This window comes from Poecilia latipinna, unplaced genomic scaffold, assembly GCF_001443285.1.
Source record: "Poecilia latipinna isolate Pla-1442-1.1 unplaced genomic scaffold, P_latipinna-1.0 Scaffold2269, whole genome shotgun sequence".
NCBI lineage: Eukaryota > Metazoa > Chordata > Actinopteri > Cyprinodontiformes > Poeciliidae > Poecilia > Poecilia latipinna.
Window position 1 is genome coordinate 20,158 of NW_015114885.1, and position 17,553 is coordinate 37,710.

At 34.5% G+C, this 17,553-nt stretch overlaps 1 protein-coding gene and 1 long non-coding RNA gene across 2 annotated transcripts; one reads left to right on the forward strand and one right to left on the reverse strand.

The window, feature by feature from the left end:
• The first annotated feature begins 7,699 nt into the window (after window positions 1–7,699).
• LOC106937064 (uncharacterized) lies at window positions 7,700–10,145 on the forward strand. Its single transcript, XM_015018383.1, has 9 exons — window positions 7,700–7,935; window positions 8,047–8,090; window positions 8,221–8,254; window positions 8,361–8,384; window positions 8,468–8,497; window positions 8,589–8,760; window positions 9,025–9,131; window positions 9,293–9,470; window positions 9,790–10,145. The coding sequence occupies exons 2-9, from the start codon at window positions 8,079–8,081 to the stop codon at window positions 9,893–9,895; spliced, it is 663 nt and encodes a 220-aa protein (XP_014873869.1). The 5' UTR covers window positions 7,700–7,935; window positions 8,047–8,078; the 3' UTR covers window positions 9,896–10,145.
• A 5,304-nt stretch (window positions 10,146–15,449) lies between these two features.
• On the reverse strand, window positions 15,450–16,428 carry LOC106937067 (uncharacterized). Its single transcript, XR_001422301.1, has 2 exons — window positions 16,341–16,428; window positions 15,450–15,656 (listed from the first exon to the last, which is right to left on the reverse strand). It is a non-coding gene; the product is annotated as an uncharacterized LOC106937067 (long non-coding RNA).
• Between the last annotated feature and the right edge of the window lie 1,125 nt (window positions 16,429–17,553).

Consider the following 17,553-nt stretch of genomic DNA (forward strand, 5'->3'; position numbering starts at 1 on the left):
CTTGTTTTATGTAATGTGTAGTGTCATTTCTGGACTGTTCTAATAAATTTAGGAGAATGGTATTGTCCAGAAAGTCTTGATATGCTGGAGCAATCCACAGCTAATTTTACTGGAACTAACTGACTGAGTCCAACTTCTGAGAAACACTCCCACACTAAATTCTCACTGCACCAAACTTTCCACTTGACACTGCACAGATAGCGGCTCTAAAATTTCACAGGGCCTACGACTTTGTGGCTAAGTTACTGTTGCTCACAGTTACTCGTTCTCAGTTTCTTCAACTATGCTGTAATACCAATAATAGTTTGTTCATGAATATTTAACAAGGCAAGATTCCTGCAAATAGTGTCATTTACACACAAGGAAATAAAGAGTTATTTACAGGACATTAATTACAATCAGAGAGCATTGAAATAAAAACAGTAAAACAATTATTTTAAAATGTAGCTATTAAAGGCATAAAAGAAGCTTTTTGATCAAAAACACTGGCAAACCAAAATGTTTTCAGGTCTAACTTTTAGAAATCATCAGTTTCTCACATTTTACAACTGGTATAACATGATTCATGTTCCTGGTGCTTGTTAGGACTCAGTGTTTCGGATTAGCTTGAAATTTTGGAGAGGCATTGAAATAAAATCTCGCAGTAATCCAACCAACTTAAAATAAGAGGCATGTTCTAGTTTTTCCGTATTCAGTTTTGACAGAAAACTCTTTAGTCTGGCAGTATTTTTATGATACCAGTGAGTTGAATTAGTAACAGACTTATTATGGTTTTAAGCTCCAAGTCCCAAACCCAACTTCCTTGTATGCTTTGTGGTCTTTGGACACATTGTGTCTTGCTGAACACTTGTTTTGCTTCTCACTTTGAAAGTGTAACAAAAACAACAGGCAACAATAGAACACATCTTACTACTTCTGAGAGTGTAGTTGCCTAAGACCCATTACTATCACTAAATTCCAGAGGGAAAAAAATCTAATTCGAGCAACAGGGTGAAACCTTCTACTATAAAAGGTAGAAAACCATGTGCCTCCGACTTAACCAAGGGATAGATTATTGTGTTTTTAAAGTTTCCATCTGCTTTCAAAGATAACAGACAACTGGTCTCTAGAATGATGACCAAACAGGTAAATTATATTGATATTCTTGTTGAACATACATAATTTAAAGAACAGTTCTCTGTTGAAAGCTATGTTTTCTGTGAGCCTTGCCATTGCTGCAGTTTTGCTTCTTGGTATGTTCATCTCAACTACAATTAAAAAAATTAATTTTAAAACATAATCAGTTGGCACTGTAGGGCATTACTAATGAGCAATATTCTGATTATATTTAAACAGCTCACATGGGACACAGTAAAAGAGGTAAGAGGCCCTGATTGGGTTTTTAAAAAGCATCACACATAAGGTTTTAGGTTCCTTTCTTACCAAACAGATCTAACACTATCAACTATTATACAATTTAAATGGATAATATGTAAACTAGTTAAAACCTTTTTTTATATTTGAATATTTTAAAGTTTAAATTTTGTATATGTCTTGAAATGTGACAACTTGCTAACTTTTCAAAATTACTAGAGTTATTTTATTATTTTAAATGTTATCTAAATAGTTACAAAATGTACATTTACATGCAATATATATATATATATATATATATAATTTTTTTATTTTTGTTTTTTTTTGGATTTGGTCAAACAATGTTTTGGAAAATATTTTATGTCAATACATAACATGCTTTACTTGCAAAAATACATTTTGGGATATAGTGTGTTTGAATCACTTTGGAACTGTGATGTTAAAGAGACAAACGTGTGCTAACTGTCTAACTGTCTATCTCCTCTGTTATCTTTCAACTACAACACTTCCACAGGATTTGTCTGCTGCAATGCTGACCAAAAATGGGGTCCCTGCAAGAACTACAAAGTTTGCTTTGGATGCCCGTGTTCCTAATGAATCCTGACTTCATGTGGACAAATCAACTGGAAATACAAATAAATATTGTGGCTTTTATTTCTTTGCAAATTATCACTTTCACTTTTAAGCTTCCAAGATAAAGTGATGCATTTATGCGTCGATGGTGAATTCTACTAAATGTGATTTAGGGAGAAGATATTTTGCAGTTTCAATTTTGCATTAGAGATTGTAACTTAAATAGTTTAAGTTACTGTTACGATGTCAAAAATACAATTAATCAATTGCAAGAGAAATTATCAAGGAAATTGTTTTTTTTGTTTTTTTTTTCCCAATACAAATTTCAATACTTCATTGTCATATTTGTATTCATTTAAGTTTAGAATTAATCATCGTGAAAACTACTTTTATTATATATACATAAAAACAAAGTGACACAAAAAAGTAATTTAGTAAAACAGAAAACCTAATGGATTCAGGAATACATCACCAATAGTCTATCTGCTTAAATGTTGTAATCAGATTTTTAATTTTTCAGACAAAAATATACTTCTCAATCTTTCATCAAGCTGTAAGCAAGATGCACTTTCAATTAACATTTTATGTTCTCAATTACTGGTGAGCATTAGAGTGTAAAAAAGTTCTTCTCAGCATTCAGAGAATGACTGACTTGCAAAAGGATAAACCGATTGCACCATTGGTTCTAGCACTATATAAGATGCATATTTGAATCATTCAGAGCTCAGCAGCCCACAGTGGAATCAATCTTCTATCACCTCTCTGAGGCAGCAGTTGATATGGCAAAGTCAAAGGCACCTATCTGTCTTTACCATTTCAGCAGGGTTCAAGGTGTCGGAGAATGACAGAACACTGGGTCAAAAGTCACCTGACCTACTACGCACATTAGTGCGCTGCTTAGTCAGCGGGAGATGTTATATAGCAGGACTAACATCTCTAATTGTGTCTAACAAAGCTCATCACTGACCTTCTCCCCTACAATCATCTGCTGCTGTTCTAGTAAAGTTTTCCACCACAGCCTGGATGACAAATCCTGAAATGCAAAATGTGGTCCCATGTGTCCTAGCTCCAATGTTGGATCCTGGAAGACGTGTTGAGCAGACCTATTGGATAAAATGAGTTGATCAGAGAAATACTCCATATAATAGTTGCTTGAGTACAAGAAAACGAATAGGTCTCTCTGAATATGAAATGAATCCAACATGATACATCAATGCTATTATATAGCTTATTGCTATAGGCCCCCATTTTCCTGCCATTTCTCTATTCAACAGATGTTCTTCTACACCTCCACCATGGCTTTTACATCAGCTGCACATTAATGAACCTATCAAGCAAACCAGTAAACACACCACATCCTGAGCTTGGAATTGATTTTTTTCCCCCAGTAACTCACTTACAGCTGCAGTATGTGACATTTATATGAAGAAAAAGTTTTTCTCATGTTTGTTTAAACTGTCACTATGTCCTGACAATATGAGTTAGATAATCTCTGAGAAGATTGAGCTCCTCCACCTCGTCCCAGCGGAGATGTTGTCGTCTGAAGAAATGCACATCTCCCGGTCAAAACAACCAATCAGATTGAGGAGGAGTGTCTTAACACTGTCAATCAACAACATCGTAATCAACCTATCTTTAAAGGAAAACCATTTACCTATTGTTATCTGTGCCTATGCTAACTACCTTAATAATTCACAACAGACCCTGATGACAGGGAGAAGCTATAACAGAGTGAAAGAGGGAGAGTGTCAGCAGCATGTACACAAGCATGATTGACTGCTCTAAGACCTTTCTCCGGGTTCTGATTGGTTGTTTTTTACTGAGCTGGGTATTTCTGCAGTTGGTACTGGGAGCACTGGGGAAAGGCAGGGGAAGTCAATTTTTTTCACATAATATTTACCTTACTGTTACAACATAGTAACAGTTTTAAATAATATGTGGTAGGGATCTCAAATCAATACAGGTGCAAAGTATCCACTGCTGTGGATAAACAATCTTTTAAACATGCTGTATAACATTTTTGAAAGATTGCTGGGAAAAACCTTAGTCATTTTTCCAAGTGTTCCAAGGTTCTTCCACAATTCACCTATGTTCAGTTAGATTATTAAGAGATTCTAAAACAAATTTAGCACAGCTGTTTGGTTTATCTTTTTATGTGATCACACTGTAATGCCTTGGTGACATTCGAAGGGATGACTTATTTTATGAATGAAATGATTTCTGATCAGGAGCTGGTCATGAAGTGTTAATCACTACATAATGAAACTCATCCCGTTTCCAAAAATTGTCTCAGGAGTGGAAAATCGGCACAAAATAGGCCAAAATTGCACATGTCCAGCCTTAGATTACCTCAGATCTGGACAAGGTTAGTTTATTGAAATATTTTTTCTTTATCACAGAATTACAATTTTGACTGTAATGTAAAATTGTCTAAATGTATTTATACTAAAATATTTTCTCATTTTGTTGTTAAAACCCCAAACTTCACTGTTGTAATAGACCAACACATGTTTGTGAAGTGAAAGGAGCTGATATATGATTTCCAAATTGTTTTAAAAGTAAAAATCTTAAAAGTACTTATTACTCTGATGCCTATAAATAAAATGCAATGCAAACTGCAGAACTCGTAATTTTTTAAAAAGAGACATTGCTTAATATTTAGTGAACTCAAGATTCAATTGTTCAAGATCAGACAGGAGTACCAAAGTTATTTCTATTTTTAAAGGCCATGCTAATGAGTGAGGGAATTGTTTTAGGATTTTTTTATTTATTTATTTATTTATTTTTTTATATCTTTCTTTGAGTATAGAGGTTTGCATCCATTTCCCAGAACTTTTAAACTATTTGACCCGGATTCAACTTTTAAAATATCCTTTCAGAAGCTTCTGATAGTTTCATGGAATTTCAACCCACTCTGCCTACAAAACCAGTATGAGACTAAAGTTTTGGGTCACCTTGATTATGCACACCCTTTTTAGCCCTGTCAACCATTTTTTTTTTTTATGAAACTGATCAGATCTTTGCAATGGTCACTAAAAACATTGACTTTGTTGTAACATATTCAGCATTTTCTTACAGTCAGTTTTCATTTGAAAGATCCTTCTTTGAGCCCCGGCTCCCTGGGTGGCTCATAATTTCTCTTACTCATGATTTTGTGGAGAGCACTAGTCCATAATGCAGTAAAACAGCCTCACAATATTATAATAACCCAGATGCGACAGTGTCTCAGAATTTCAGGATTCACCATTCTTCCCCAAAATATAACCATAGTCATTATGGCAAAGCACATTATGGTATCATCAAACCACAAGACATGTCTCCAAGAATAAATGTGTTAGTCCCTAAGTCCATTATCAAACTGCCATTAGTTTTTACATGGCTATTGGAGTAAAAGTCTCGTCTTCACAGGCCCAAAACTCTTTTCATTGTTGGTAATAACAATGAAAATAAGCCATCTCTTGCTAGTTTTAGTATCATGTGTAATTGTATGAACCAGATTGTTTAAAGACAGTAATCTAAGTGGATGTGAGGTTTATTAAGAATATCATAACAAAGTTAACCAAAAATCATTCTTTCATTATTCTTAGACTTAATGAGTCTGATTTGATGCCAGACTGTCAGTAAAAAAAAATGGTTGTGTCATTGTACAGGGTGTATGTAAATTAGCTTTAATTGTACGTAAAAAAATATTAGCATGTTTCATCATTGTATCATGGTCAATGAAAGAAAACTGGACAAGAAGTTTAGGAATAAGCCAGGAATAACATGAAGTGGACACAGAATTCACAGTACATTTTCCATCAACACAGGGTGAGAGGTTAACCACCAAAAAAGCAGAGCAAACCTCAAATGGACACATTTAACCTTCAAAATAATGTACAGCGTCTAAATACTTTCTGGAGCAGTGGTTCTCAATTATTCATTTTTCATGCCCCAGATAGGGAACATACTTTTTTTTCATGGCCCCCAACATAAATTTTAAGTTCTTGAGGCTTATTTATTTTTAAAGTCCTATAACAATTTCCAAGTTCAGTTTATAAACTCAATTTGTATCATTTAATCAGGACTGCTCTAGAGAGAAAAGGTGCATATTTTTCACTGGGCTGTACATTAAACACAGTTGGTTACTTTTCAGCTTTGTCAGTTTATTATTCTTCTAAAAGTTATACACATAAAATTTGTTCTTTTAAAATTTACTTAAATTTGTCACATTTTTCTGTCCCTGGTCACAAACTTCTCCATCTCTCCTCCATCAGCTCTGAACACCAGTGTGCCTGTGTAAGACACCCATGATCTGTGCTTAAATGTTAAAGACTACAAAATGATAAGACGTACAACTGGTGAAGTTTCTCAATGCCTTCCATCTGCTATATTTATTATTATTAATACAATCATGTATTTTCAAATTGCAGCATAACTGTTCTTCATATGCAAAACAAATACATTTGTAATTTCCCCCACATACAACCATTAAATTATCAATATGTATCCAATTATCCTTTCACATGAACACAATTTACAATGAATTACATGTTTTAATATCTTTTATCTATGTATTCTACTTTTAACCAACACAGTGCTTTAATACTTGCAGCTGGGCTGTTTCTTGTTAGTGTGTTCACTTGCTTTTTTTTTTGTTGCTTTGGTTTATTTTTTTATTTTTTTACCAGTGCTTATGATACAATTGTCTAGTTTAACAGCTCATTGATTGCATACACATGTTGCTCACTGCCAGCAGCATATCAACACCATTACACAATGTGAGGATACTAAAATGGACCTCACTTAAATAAAAGGCAGCATGAAATAAGCATAAAAATAAATCAAAATGGCACCTGCTGCGTTGCCCTCACTTCAGTTTTTTCAGTTGTTATGATTCAAAACTCAACAAATTAAGAATAGACCTAATACATCCACATTTAGCAGTGTTTCCTTTTAAATATTTTTACAGCCCCTTTAGTGTGTTTGTTTTGCCCATTCCTAACCTGTAAAATTGTCTACTAGCATAAGCTAAAGTTAATGTTAGTCTAAAAGTTTAAAGAAAGTAAAACTCACCTTCGTATCTGTGAATGTATAACGAGGCATACATCTCAAAACCTTTCTTCGGCTTACTTGTTGGGGCTTTGGATCGAGGAACATCATTAATTGTTACCTTGAAGAAGCCCTGCAAGCACCTAGCATGAAATGTCATAGACTGGAAACGACCGAGCCGCTCATCCCCGAATGCTTCCGTGCAAAGAGCATTCTGTCTCACAGAGCAATGCGCCACCCTCTGGCATGGGGGTGTAAATTATCCCTAAAGTGACTTACTCTCTCAATACCAATTTTAATGTGATTACATATTAGTGTGTCATACCTGTGTAGGGTACTTCTTCTGCTGGGTTGAACATAGATAGGATTAAGAGCTATTAGGCCATATATAAAATAAGCATGTTTGGAGGAGTTAAGGTCCCTTTAACATTTTCAAAAACTGTACCAACTGTTAGAGGTAGCATTTGATGCTGTTTATTTTTATTTAGATTGATCTCATCTCAGAATTGTATTAAAATATGTATGTTTCATACATGTATGAGCATTAGAAAATACTGTTTTATGTCAGGTTTGTATATATATATATATTTGTAAGATTCAAAAGGAAAGGTTTAGGAATTCCCTCTGTAGAATGTTGAAACCCAGAACTGTTACCGTAAACTTATTGTTTGACAAAAATGCAGTTTTGTCACAGTCAGACATGTTAGATATGTCTCTGCCTGAGTCAGCAAGGCTGCAGACTCTGAAGAGGAACGTAAACCATTTGTGTTGAAATATGTGAACTATGCTAATGCACCGAATCAGTTTTTTTTTTTTTTTTTCATGGTTATGCAGGTGAACAAGTTTTGTACTAATTACCGTTAAGTTTATGTTGGTCATTGGGTGAGGCTTGCTGCTATAAATAAGCACAGTTCCCTACATCCACCCATCTCATTGAGCAAAGAGGACCTCTTGCTTAGTCTCGTTTGGTTGTGAAAGGTGAGAAGTGTCTTTTTGAAGCATTTTTTTTTTAAAAAAAAGACCTTAAAAGAACTTAATCTTTTTAAAATTAAACACTAAAATATCATGCCATCTTCTTTTGGTCTGCAGCATCTATTAACTGACACCCATTCTCTGCAAATATGGTCAAGAAAGTAAGGAAACATTTGTGACTTTATTTACTCAGATGGAGTGAAAGAAATTTTGATTTTGTGCTGTAGGATTTTATAAAAAAAAATAGTTTAGCAAGTAAAGTAATGCAAATGCAAACTCTTTCTGTTTCAGTCAGTTCTTACCGCCCTGGCACTCTTGCTGTTTGGTAGGTTCAAGTCAACAACAATATTACTAATTTCCAATCAAGATACAATCTATTCATATTTTAACAATTCTATAGATAACATTTTTCTTTTTACTGTATTTTTCAGGTTTTGTAGGACTTAGTCAACAAAGTAAGATCGTCTCATTGGGCATTAAATGCTTTCCCTGGATTCTCTGACAGTTTTACAATTTTACCTTTGTCTTCTTTCCTTAGAACCAGAATGCAAGAATTCCTTCTCTGCCCGTAAGTATTAACACCATTTGGTATTTTTATTGAACATATATTTGCATATGTACCCTAGTCTTTGTTCCTAAACAGTAGTCCTTTTTTTCAGAGGGCTGGACAGAGTGGTTTGACAGAGACACCCCTTCTGTTATTGGAGACAAGGAGACTCTTTCCTCTCTTCGTAGGGAGAATCCTGGGAAGATCTGCCCCAACCCTACCAATATTGAAGCTGTGACTCTGTCTGGCCATAGTGTTGAGGAAACGGGTGAAACAATTTTTAAGTAAGTACTGCATTGCTCCGGCAAGAATAGTAAGTGTCACATTATGTTATGGCTCTGGAACCAGTCTACTTTTTACCTTTCTATTTTGTATGTGCTATAATTTAAGTAAAGGCGTCTGGAACAATGTTTTGGGAAATTGATATGTTGGCAAACAGACAAGGACAAGTGAAAATAGGAAGTCATAAAGTAAAAAAAAAAAAGAAAGAAAATGAACAACCACTACTAGACTGCTTTTTTTATGTATCTAATTTTCCACTTTTTCAGATATGACACAAAAACCGGATTTATCTGCAGAAACAGAGATCAGCGTGACTGGAAGTGCCAAGACTATAAAGTTCGCTTCAGCTGTTCAGTTGATATCTGTCAAAATGGTGCCCAACCTAAAAAATAAAAATAAAAAAAAACTACTAATTTTAATCAATACAGAATTAAAATGTATTAGCACATTTTTGTCTTGGTGTGTGCTGGTTCTCGTTTGCCTATAAAATGAATGCATATGCAGTTTTGGTAACACAGTTTCCTGTTTTTGCAGTGTGTTGGACCAAGTGGTACAACCGAGACCGTCCCACTGGATCCGGTGACTGGGAGCATCTGAGTGCCCTGAGAAAAGAAAACCCTGGTGGAGACCTTTGTGCTGATCTTGTCTATGTTGAGGCTGTTACTGTTGAAGATAAGACTCCAGCTCTCAAGACTGGCCAAAAATTCCATGTGTAAGTTATCTTAAAGAAAAACCCTGCAAACACATACCTGTAGAGCAATATTTTCTTGATATTGATGGTCTAGATGACATGTAATCAGTTTTATTTGCACTTTAAGCAAGGAATAAATACATGTATAGATTAACAACAATATAACTAATGCATTCAAGCTTAATTTGTAGAAGGAATTATCTTGTAAATTACATATTGTTTAAACATCCATTTGATTCTTAAAGAAGCATATTTGCCTAAATTTGACCTTGAATCATTCAGCAAGTTTCTCATTTCTTAAAAAAAACATGTACACTTACACTTTTGTTATAATTTTCAGGTACAGTCCTGGAAAAGGATTTGTCTGCCGCAATGAGGACCAGAGTTTTGGCAAGTGCAGTGACTACAAAGTCCGCTTTGGATACTATTGTACCTCTGCTTCCTGAGTTTACTCCTGCAAATGACTTGAAGCTATTTTGTTTCATTTTCTTTTCCTTTCCTTTAGTTTACAATGACACAGAGACACAAATGCAGTATCTGTTTTGCAGGCGCTTCCTGTTTGTCTTTGTTATCTTATCTACCTGAGTCACTGTGAGAAGGGGAATTATGGGCTATATCTGTCTTCAACAAATTTATACAATGGTTTTTTCTTTTACCTGTGGGGAACGAATAAAAAACAATAAATAATTCAAAGCATACATGCACTTGTTGTTTTCGTCTGTCCGTGTTCAAATTTAGCCTCATTTTAGCATATCATTTGGTCAGAGCAAAGTATGAACCTAAATCATTTATAATAAAATAATAGTAAGGTTGATCTCAGGGTTCAGGTTTTTTTTTTTTTATTTAGTGAAAAAATTAAGACATACATATATGCTATGTATAGGTAGTTCTAACTTCAGTTGTGTCTGACTTTCACCAACTATCACTGACAACCTTGTACAAATTGATCAGAGATTTGTTAGGTTCCGTGTTTCTGTGTGTTTATTTTTGAGTTTCTCTGTGTTCAGTCCTGTGTTCCTGTGAGTCTCTGTCCTGTCCTCCCCGTTGATTGCTCCCCAGGTGTGTCTACTTACCTGATTACCCTCCCTGTGTATTTAAACCCACCTGTGTCTGTGTTCTTCGTCGGGTCCTTGTCTAAGTTTGTCTACTGCCGTCGTGTTGTAGTTTGTCACTCGCCAGTTGAACTGTAAAGTCCTGGTTTGTGCTTGCTCCCGTCGAGTCTGATGAATCAGTTGCTACCGGTACTTAGCTGTGTGCTAGTCTCTGCCGTGCTGCCTGTATGGACTGTGGAGCTTTATTTTCACCATTAAATTCATCATCATCACCATAACCTGGGTCTCAGCGTTCTCTCCTCACCACTTCAACCCCCACTCATGACAAGATTAACTGTAATAAAAGTCAGGCAGCTGAACATTTATAACTCATCTATATATAATGATGCCTATCACATCTAAAACAAAAACATGAAAAGGAATATTCTACATACTTCAAAGACTAGATGGGTCAAAGTACAAATCTGTTGAAGAATATATTTCAAAGCTGTAGTATGGGATGTTGTAAAAATCGCCATGGTATCTATAAATCCTAAATTTAATACTGTTAAAATATACCTGAGCTCTTAACAAGACTGGTACAATAATCAAGTATTCTGAGTAATCAGGAAAAGAATGTTAATGTCAGAAAAATGACTTTTACCTTTAGGAGGTAGCAGAAAAAATCAGAAACTCAGACATTTCCAATGTATTTCAACCCACCATTTATGGTACATCATAGGCCAAACATGGCAACCCACTAAATTGAGCCAAAATGCTTGTTTGAGATTGTAAGAACAAGAGAATCTATTTTTCTATACTTCAATAAGATTTGGTCTGAATAACAAGCACTGCTCATCACCAGACAATCAGTTTTCCTACAGTGAAGCCTGGTGCAGACTCAGTCATTCTAAACGTTGGCCTAACTGTTGGGGAAAGACATTATGTCAATTCAACATTGAACATTCTCCATTACTGTTATTCGTAAAATAAAATTCATTTTCTAAACAGAAGTTATAGTTTTTACTCTGTGCTCCCTATGTTCAAAGAAATATGCTGTAATATATTTCTGCGCTTTTTCTTTTCTATGCGTACAATAATGGTTCGGTTGGAAAACCTCTAAAAACTGAGTCACCCAAACATGCTTTGTGACCGTAATAGTCCGTTTGCTGTGATTGTCCCTAACAGCCACTCATAAGGCCGTGTTGAGGCACAGCTGAAAACTGAACAATCCATGAATTATTTCGCAACAATGGTCAACAATCCTGCATAACTGGACAGAGGGAAACACGCTCTCACCAGCAGAGTGGCATTTTTCCCTGTGGCAGTTGAACTCCTAGGATTTTCCACTCATCTTTCTTTTCTGCATAGAAAGAAAAATCACAAAGAAATGATATATGTCACCGTTTTAAATCAGACTGGACCCCAAATCTTAGAACCACTAAACATGATGTGAAACACAGGAAACCCATTACGTTTAAAAGAGCTCCGTTGGGTTATTAATGTCTGTTTTTGTAACCATAGAAGCCTGAACATTGTGTCATAAATAAATAAGGTTTCCTATCTTATGAATAATTTGATTCAATGTTCAATGACAAAGAACTAATGGAACTAATAATTCTTTCATTGTTGTTAATTTGTTGCATTTTTAATGCAGTATACCTAGTATACTATTGATATATATCCCTCTCTGTTAGATTTTATAATTCTTTTATTATTATGTTGTTGTTTTTTTGTAATTTCTGAAAATGTAGTAACTATGTATTTTAACATTTTTGTGTACCTTATTCAATTTAAGTTTTGTAAGGTGTTTTGAGTAAAAAGACAAAGACTTCCTAGCTTTACCAGAAATGTTTGTTAGATTTCAAATTCAAAAACACCCACAGCATTAATGGGTTGACGTTTATTAATCAGTGGGCTAGTTTATTGAAATGATTTGTTCTTACTGTTCTTATTCTTATTAAAATTTCTGATTCATGGTTAACATTTTGTCCCCTTGGTTAGTTTTTGTCATTTTATCGCATTACAACTACAGAGTTAATTATTGTTCACCAGGGTTTTTCTTTAATAGACCAACAAAAACGAAATACGTATTTGTGAAGGTAATGCCTGGTTTTCAAATTGTTTTACCCACCAAATTTTTAAACCCCTCATTTAAAAATTACTCTGATACCCATATATATGGGTATCAATGGGTACCCAATGCAATTGGTCACCTAATTTAAAAAAATATATATATATACATCAATTTAACTGTGCTATTAAGTTTTTAGATATTCCGCTCTGACCCTCAAGGCACACTCCCATTAATGTCTGGACGTTTCCCTGCTTCAGTACACCTAAATTCAGTTGATTGGTGATTGAAAGGCTTTTTTAAAAATCTAAACTAAAAAACTGTAACTGAATCAGTTTCAGTTACAGCAGGGAAACATTGAAAATATGTAGGGCAGTGCGGTTTGAGAACCTGGGTTGGTAAACACTGCTTTGGTGAACGTGCAGCACAATAAAGTCTAAAGGACACACAGAGAGGTCAAGAATAAAGTTATTGGGATGTTTACATTGCAGTTAGGCTATAAAACAACACCCCAAGATTTAATCAGATTTAGAAGGTGGGAAGTCTGGCAAGCATGAGGATAAACAAAGCTGAGAAATAGTGGAACTACAGAAGAAAGGGAAAAGACAAACACTTATCTGAAAGAACACAATCCAGAGCACAAATGGCAAAATAAATTATCACACAGGAATAAACTAAAATGGCTAAATAACAGTAGACAACAACAACAACAAAAAAAAATGGACCAACGCAAAGTTCAAACACTGTTACATTTGAACAAATTCATTTCATGTGGAAATTGTAACCAAGGAAAAACATGGCTTGTAGAAATCCATAAATCTCTTCCTGATGTCATATTCATTAAATTTGTTCATGATGTTGCAAAAGTTTGTTATATTTCTAGGACACTACCTTAAAATTGCATTCATATATATATATATATATATATATATATATATATATATATATATATATATATATATATATATATATATATATATATGTCTACATACAAATTAAATCAATCAGACAATATAGTTTATTTGTGGAGCACATTTCAGCAACCAGGCGATTCAAGATGCTTTACATAATAAAAACAGAATATTACAATGTTGTAAAGAAAACACTCTACGGTCAACAATTGAAGAAACATAAAATTTTGATGAGTGCCATCATCGAAATCATACACAACTCGGTCAACGTTTTGTTTATTATGGTTCATAACAATTCTAAACAGATGGGTTTTTAGTCTTGATTTAAAGGAACTCAGTGTTTCAGCTGTTTTGCAGTTTTCTGGAATTTTGTTTCAGATTTATGGTACTTGGAAGCTGGATGGTTCCAAATGTTTTAATGAACCTATAAAGACTTTACAAAGCAATGTCACCATCAGAGTACAATTTGTTTAAAGACAGTAATTTAACAGGGTGTTAGATTTTGAATTTAAAGGATGTAGTAAGAAAGTTCACAAAAACATTTACTCTTCGTCATTCTGCGATGAAGAAAATAAATAAAATCTTGATAACAGCCACTCACCCAAAAAAGAAAATCAAATAGTCTTTCAGTCAGTGACAAAACATGGTTTTGTCTTTTTTTTAAACTGCGTATGTAAATGAGATTTAACTGTAAGTAAAAACGACAAAGACATGTCTCCATTGTGCCAAGGTCAAGAAGACACAGCAGAGATGAAAGGAAATTTGACAGGAGTTTTAGGAACAAGCCAGGGCCCCCTGAGGCTCAAGGATAGCATGAAGTGGACACAGCATTCACAGTCAAGTAAATTTCACATTGCCACTGGCTGCGAGATTAACCACCAAGAAAGAAGCGCAAACCTCTTTTAACCTTGACAAAACTATGCAGCTGTCCATATAGAGGCTTAATGACTAGATGGGACACATAGCCATTAGGCCACATTAACAAGTACATTCAGGGGAACAAAGGTCAATTTAACATTTTCAAACCTAAGGCCAGTGTACTGTCAGTCACTGAATCACTAAATCTTCACAAGTGGAGTGATGCAATGCACAAAACGGACAGCGCAATGTTTACTCGAACAAATTCCAAAGTATATTTTGGAAAACCATAACTCAAACTGGCAGCTAGAGGGTTGAAACCTGGACACAGGTGTTCTAATAGAATATGTATTCTAAAGACACTTCAAGGAACATTTTGGAAAGGATAAATCAACTGTGACTTGACATGTATATATCCTAATTTAAGCCAAAAGCTTGCAGTTTTCCACAGCCAAGGTACAAACCGTAATTCTTTTTAGAAATAAGTTGAGTCTTATAATCATTTCTGTGAAAGAGAACAAAATAAAAGGCTGACAGTCCTAAAACAAGGCATACGGTAAACCTTACCTCTTGCTTAGTTTCCTTGGAATTTTTAAAGAAAGACGTGTCTTTCTGAGAGATTTTTAAAAATCACCTTCACCTTTGTGCATAACTAGAAAACACTAATGTGGGATGTCTTCATATTTTTGAATGCAGCACCTAACTGATACTCTTGTTCTGAAAATATGACCAACCAAGTAAGGGATATTAATTTATTTATGGTAATTTATTTTAATAGATCAATTAAAGATGAGATTTTATACTGTACAACCTGAGCATATAAAATAAATTGCCTATGAAGTAAAATAAAGGTTTAAGGATTCCCCTCTCTGTTCTAGATGAATTTTACCATTGCAGCATTTTTGTTGTTTGGTATGTACATGTCTGCAAAATTATTACAAATTTCCAATCAAGATACCTACAATCTATAACATAATTTCAGTAACTTTTATTCTTCCAACTTTATTTTGCAGGTTTTGTAGGCTTAAGGAAGGCTTAGGCTTCTCTGCTTACCAGAATGCAAAAATCCTTACTGTGTCCATAAGTAGCAATATCATTTGCTGCTTTTATTTAAAGTATATTTACCTTTATGTTTCTTTCTGAACAGTGTTTTTTTTTTTTTTTTTTTTTTTCCCTCCAAGGGCTCGACAGAGTGGTTTGACAGAGACAACCCTTCTGGAAGTGAAGACTGGGAGACGCTTTCCTCTCTTTGTAGGGAGGATCCTGGGAAGATCTGCCCCCAACCCGACCAATATGGAGGTCAGGACTCTGTCTGGCCGTAACGCCGAGGACACTGGTGAAAAGATTTACGAGTAAGGATTAGTCATGAATAGATAATGTTGTTTTGCTATGAGCCAAGCCATTTTTGGCTGTCTATTTAGTTACAGTGTAAAGCCCTGTTAATGACAATTGTCTCTTATCTTTTGTGTCATACTAATTTTTCTATTCTATTCTACGATCCTTAATCTCTTAATTTTGCCAATAAGGAGGAACCTCATCATTTGTAATATTGATAAACGATACGTTCACTTCTGTTTAATTGTCAGCTATTCTTTGCTGTTTATTTCCTGGATTTCATAACTTTAAAGTGGGTATAAACTTAATTTGTTGCCATAGAGGACTGTGTAGCAGCGATTCACTCAGGGTGAGTCACTGATCCTGCTTTGAAGATTTAAGTAAACAGGATCACCGTATAGTATTAACATATTCCTCTTGGTGTTTTAACCCTTTTGGTCATCAGACTCAGTTGCAAACCTTTTAAGACCGCTGTGTTGCACATTTCATTTTCTTTGTTTTGTTTTGTTTTTTGTTTTGTTTTGTTTTTTCTAGATATGACACAACATCCGGATATTTCTGCAGAAAGAGGGATCAAAGTGCCACGATTACTAAGTTCGCTTCGGCTGCTCATTTGATACCTGTGAAAATGGTATCAACTCCCTTTTTAACAATACAAAAAGAAAATGATAAATGTATGTACCACTGGTGTCTTAGTGGCAGTTGCGTAAGTGGTTTTAGTAACACAGCTTTTGAACTCTATTTCTTTTTTCTTTTTTTTCTTTTTTTTTTGTTTTGTTTTGTTTTGTTTTTGTTTTTTGTTTTTTTAGTGTGCTGGACCAAGTGGTACAATCGAGACCGTCCCAGTGGATCTGGTGACTGGGAGCATCTGAGTGCCCTGAGAAAAGAAAAGCCTGGTGGGGACCTTTGTGCTGATCTTGTCTATGTTGAGGCTTTTACTGTTGAAGATAACATTCCAGCTCTCAAGAGAGGACAGAAATTCCATTAGTAGGTTATCTTAAAAAAAAAGAACAAAAAACGGTTCTTCCAAACATGTCCCTGTAAAGTACAGTTTTCATGACATTAGCAGTAAGATGCAAGTTAAAATAACCTGGCTTTTTTTCTTTTTTCTTTAGTAAAATAATAGATATACCTATAAAACAAAAAATAATGTATTCAAACTTAATTTGGTTTTTATAATGATCTTGCTTACTATATAGTATTTAAATGTACATCTAATTCTTAAATAAGCAGACTAAATTTAACTACAAATCATTCAGCAAGTTTCTCATTTCTAGTCAAACATATACACTTAACCGTTTTTGTTATCATTTTCGGCTACAGCCCTGGAAAAGGTTTGTCTGCCGAAATAAGAACCACACATCTGGCAAGTGCAGGGACTACAAAGTTCGCTTTGGATGCAGTTGTCGCTCCGTTGCCTGACTCGACTCCTGCAAATGATCAGAGGGAAGAAACTGAAGTTTGATTTTGATTTCTTTGCCATTTCCTTATCCTTTTTAGTCATTTCCACAAATGAAGTATCTGTTTTGCAGGTGCTGCTTGCTTGTCATTGACGTCTCGTCTACTTAAAGTACAGTGAAGAAGGAAATTATAGCTTTGTCTGTGTTTAACAAATGCATCAATTGATCTTTTTATTTTACCTGAGGGGAATTAGTCAAAAACAACAAATAATCCAAAGCATATATGCTCTTGTTGGGTTCATCTTTCTGCTGTATTCAAATTAAACCTTATTGGATGATTTGGTCAGAGTAACGTATGACTCTAAATGATTGACATAATTCAGCTGTACTACATTTTTTGTCAGAGTTCAGTTTTTTTTTTTTTTTTTTTTTTGTTATTTTTTTTAAAAAAAAAAAATATAGTAGATAAGGATTGTCTTTTTTGGACAAAAAAAA

What these genes read in the sequence shown, in the direction of transcription:
- LOC106937064 (XM_015018383.1), top strand. An exon ending in TGTAGGACTTAGTCAACAAA is followed by an intron (nt 8,385 to 8,467) that starts GTAAGATCGTCT and finishes TTCTTTCCTTAG; the next exon opens with AACCAGAATGCAAGAATTCC. An exon ending in ACGGGTGAAACAATTTTTAA is followed by an intron (nt 8,761 to 9,024) that starts GTAAGTACTGCA and finishes CCACTTTTTCAG; the next exon opens with ATATGACACAAAAACCGGAT.